Here is a 2,524-nt window from a genome sequence, read left to right on the forward strand (position 1 = left end):
AGTGAATGTGTGTGTGTGAGTGTGGGTGTGAGCGGGCGGGTGTGAGTGTGAGCGGGTGTGTGTGTGTGAGTGTGGGTGTGAGCGGGCGGGTGTGAGTGTGAGCGGGTGTGTGTGTGTGAGTGTGGGTGTGAGCGGGCGGGTGTGAGTGTGAGCGGGTGTGTGTGTGTGAGTGTGGGTGTGAGCGGGCGGGTGTGAGTGTGAGCGGGTGTGTGTGTGTGAGTGTGGGTGTGAGCGGGCGGGTGTGAGTGTGAGCGGGTGTGTGTGTGTGAGTGTGGGTGTGAGCGGGCGGGTGTGAGTGTGAGCGGGTGTGTGTGTGTGAGTGTGGGTGTGAGCGGGCGGGTGTGAGTGTGAGCGGGTGTGTGTGTGTGAGTGTGGGTGTGAGCGGGCGGGTGTGAGTGTGAGCGGGTGTGTGTGTGTGAGTGTGGGTGTGAGCGGGCGGGTGTGAGTGTGAGCGGGTGTGTGTGTGTGAGTGTGGGTGTGAGCGGGCGGGTGTGAGTGTGAGCGGGTGTGTGTGTGTGAGTGTGGGTGTGAGCGGGCGGGGATGGCGCGGCTCCTGCTCCCTCTCCCCCGGGCTCCCTGCTCCTGTTTCCGGGCGCTGCTGGCCTCCCTGCTGCTGGTGGCCGCGCTGCAGCTGCTGTACCTCGGCCTCCTGTCGGCGATGCACGGCCGCCAGCAGCGGCTCCGCTACTCCCGGCTCTTCCAGGCCGGAGGGCGGCCCGGGGCTGCTCTGGGAGCTGGTGCCCAGGGAGGAGAGTCCCAGTCCCGGGAAGCCCTGACGCTGGGACCGGGGAGGCTGGACCCGAGCGGCCGGTACCGCCTGTACCGGGACGTGAGCCGGAGCCCGGTGAGCCGTGAAGCCGGGGACTTGGAGCTGAGCCTGGCCACCCACAGCTCCTTACACAACCTGCACCACCTGCCTGGCCTGGCACGGCGTTGGCAGGGTCCCCTGGCAGTGGCAGTGTTCGCAGGACCAGGGGAGCTGAGTGCCAGCCTACAGCTCATTCACAATCTGGAGGGGCACTGTCCGTGCCTGCGAGGCCGGGTCACCTTTACCTTGGTCACTCCCAGCGGGCTGCCAGAGAAGGGGGTAGCCCCAGAGCCGGGTGGAGGGGAGCGCCAGGGGCCCGGGACGCAGGACCCCCAGGTCGGGGAGCCCCCGGACCCTCACCCGGCCTGCCGCAGGGCGCTGGCCCAGCTCCGTCGCTACAGCCTGGGCCGCACCAACTACGCCCTGTCGGCCGGCCCCTACCCTAACAACCTGCTGCGGAACGCGGCGCGCCAGGCCCTGCCCTCCCGCCACGTGCTGGTCATCGACGTGGACATGCTGCCCAGCGCCGGGCTGCACCCCGGCTTCCTGCGGCTGCTGGACGACCTGACCCGGAGCGCGGAGAGCGGGCCCGGCGCCGACCGCACCGTCTACGTGGTGCCCGCCCTGGAGATGCGCCACACCCGCCGGCTGCCCCAGCACAAGGCCGAGCTGCAGCAGCTCTACCAGGTGGCCGAGGTACAGCCTTTCTATGCCGAGCTGTGCCCCCGATGCCAGGCTCCCACCAACTACAGCCGCTGGATCAACCTGCCCGCTGCCGCCACCGCCGCCACCAGTACCAGCAGCACCGGGCCTGCACTGCGGGTAGCCTACACACGGGAGTGGACAGACCCCTGGGAACCTTTCTACATCTCCCGCACCACCGTGCCCCCCTACGACGAGAGGTTCGAACAATACGGCTTCAACCGCATCAGTCAGGTGAGCTGTTCGGACGTTATTGGCATCGCGGGTGGGGTGGGGTGGGGCAGGGCTGGTTGAGTGGGTTGCATGACCCCAAGTGGTTAGTGCAAGTGACCTGTCAGAGTCATACCAGGCCGGATGTGGGATAGGGATGTGTGTGTGTGTGTGAGAGAGAGATAGTTAGAGTCATAGAGATGTACATCACGGAAACAGACCCTTCGGCCCAACCCGTCCATGCCGACCAGAAATCCCAACCCAATCTAGTCCCACCTGCCAGCACTTGGCCCACATTCCTCCAAACCCTTCCTATTCATATACCCATCCTGATGCCTTTTAAATGTTGCAATTGTACCAGCCTCCACCACTTCCTGTGGCAGCTCATTCCATACACGTACCGCCCTCTGTGTGAAAAAGTTGCCCCTTAGGTCTCTGTTATTATCTTTCCCCTCTCACCCTAAACCTATGCCCTCGAGTTCTGGACTCCCCAACCCCAGGAAGAGACTTGACTATTTACCCCATCCATGCCCCTCATGAATTTATAAACCTCTATAAGGTCACCCCTCAGCCTCCGACGCTTCAGGGAAAACAGCCCCAGCCTGTTCCACCTCTCCCTATAGCTCAAATCCTCCAACCCTGGCAAAATCTTTGTAAATCTTTTCTGAACCCTTTTAAATTTCACATCTTTCCGATAGGAAGGAGACCAGAATTGCACGCAATATTCCAACAGTGGCCTCACCAATGTCCTATACAGCCGCAACATGACCTCCCAACTCCTGTACTCAATATTCTGACCAATAA

The 2,524-nt window shown here is 62.9% G+C and overlaps 1 protein-coding gene across 2 annotated transcripts in view; it reads left to right on the forward strand.

The window, feature by feature from the left end:
* The first annotated feature begins 525 nt into the window (after positions 1-525).
* Positions 526-2,524, forward strand: part of b4gat1 (beta-1,4-glucuronyltransferase 1) — a 9,018-nt gene continuing 7,019 nt past the window's right edge. For both annotated transcript variants that reach the window (XM_043682571.1, XM_043682573.1), the window contains exon 1: positions 526-1,744. In XM_043682571.1, the coding sequence (XP_043538506.1) occupies positions 542-1,744 (1,203 nt within the window). In that variant the 5' untranslated portion in view covers positions 526-541. The remainder of the gene's footprint in view (positions 1,745-2,524) is intronic.

Source organism: Chiloscyllium plagiosum, chromosome 45, assembly GCF_004010195.1.
Source record: "Chiloscyllium plagiosum isolate BGI_BamShark_2017 chromosome 45, ASM401019v2, whole genome shotgun sequence".
Lineage (NCBI taxonomy): Eukaryota > Metazoa > Chordata > Chondrichthyes > Orectolobiformes > Hemiscylliidae > Chiloscyllium > Chiloscyllium plagiosum.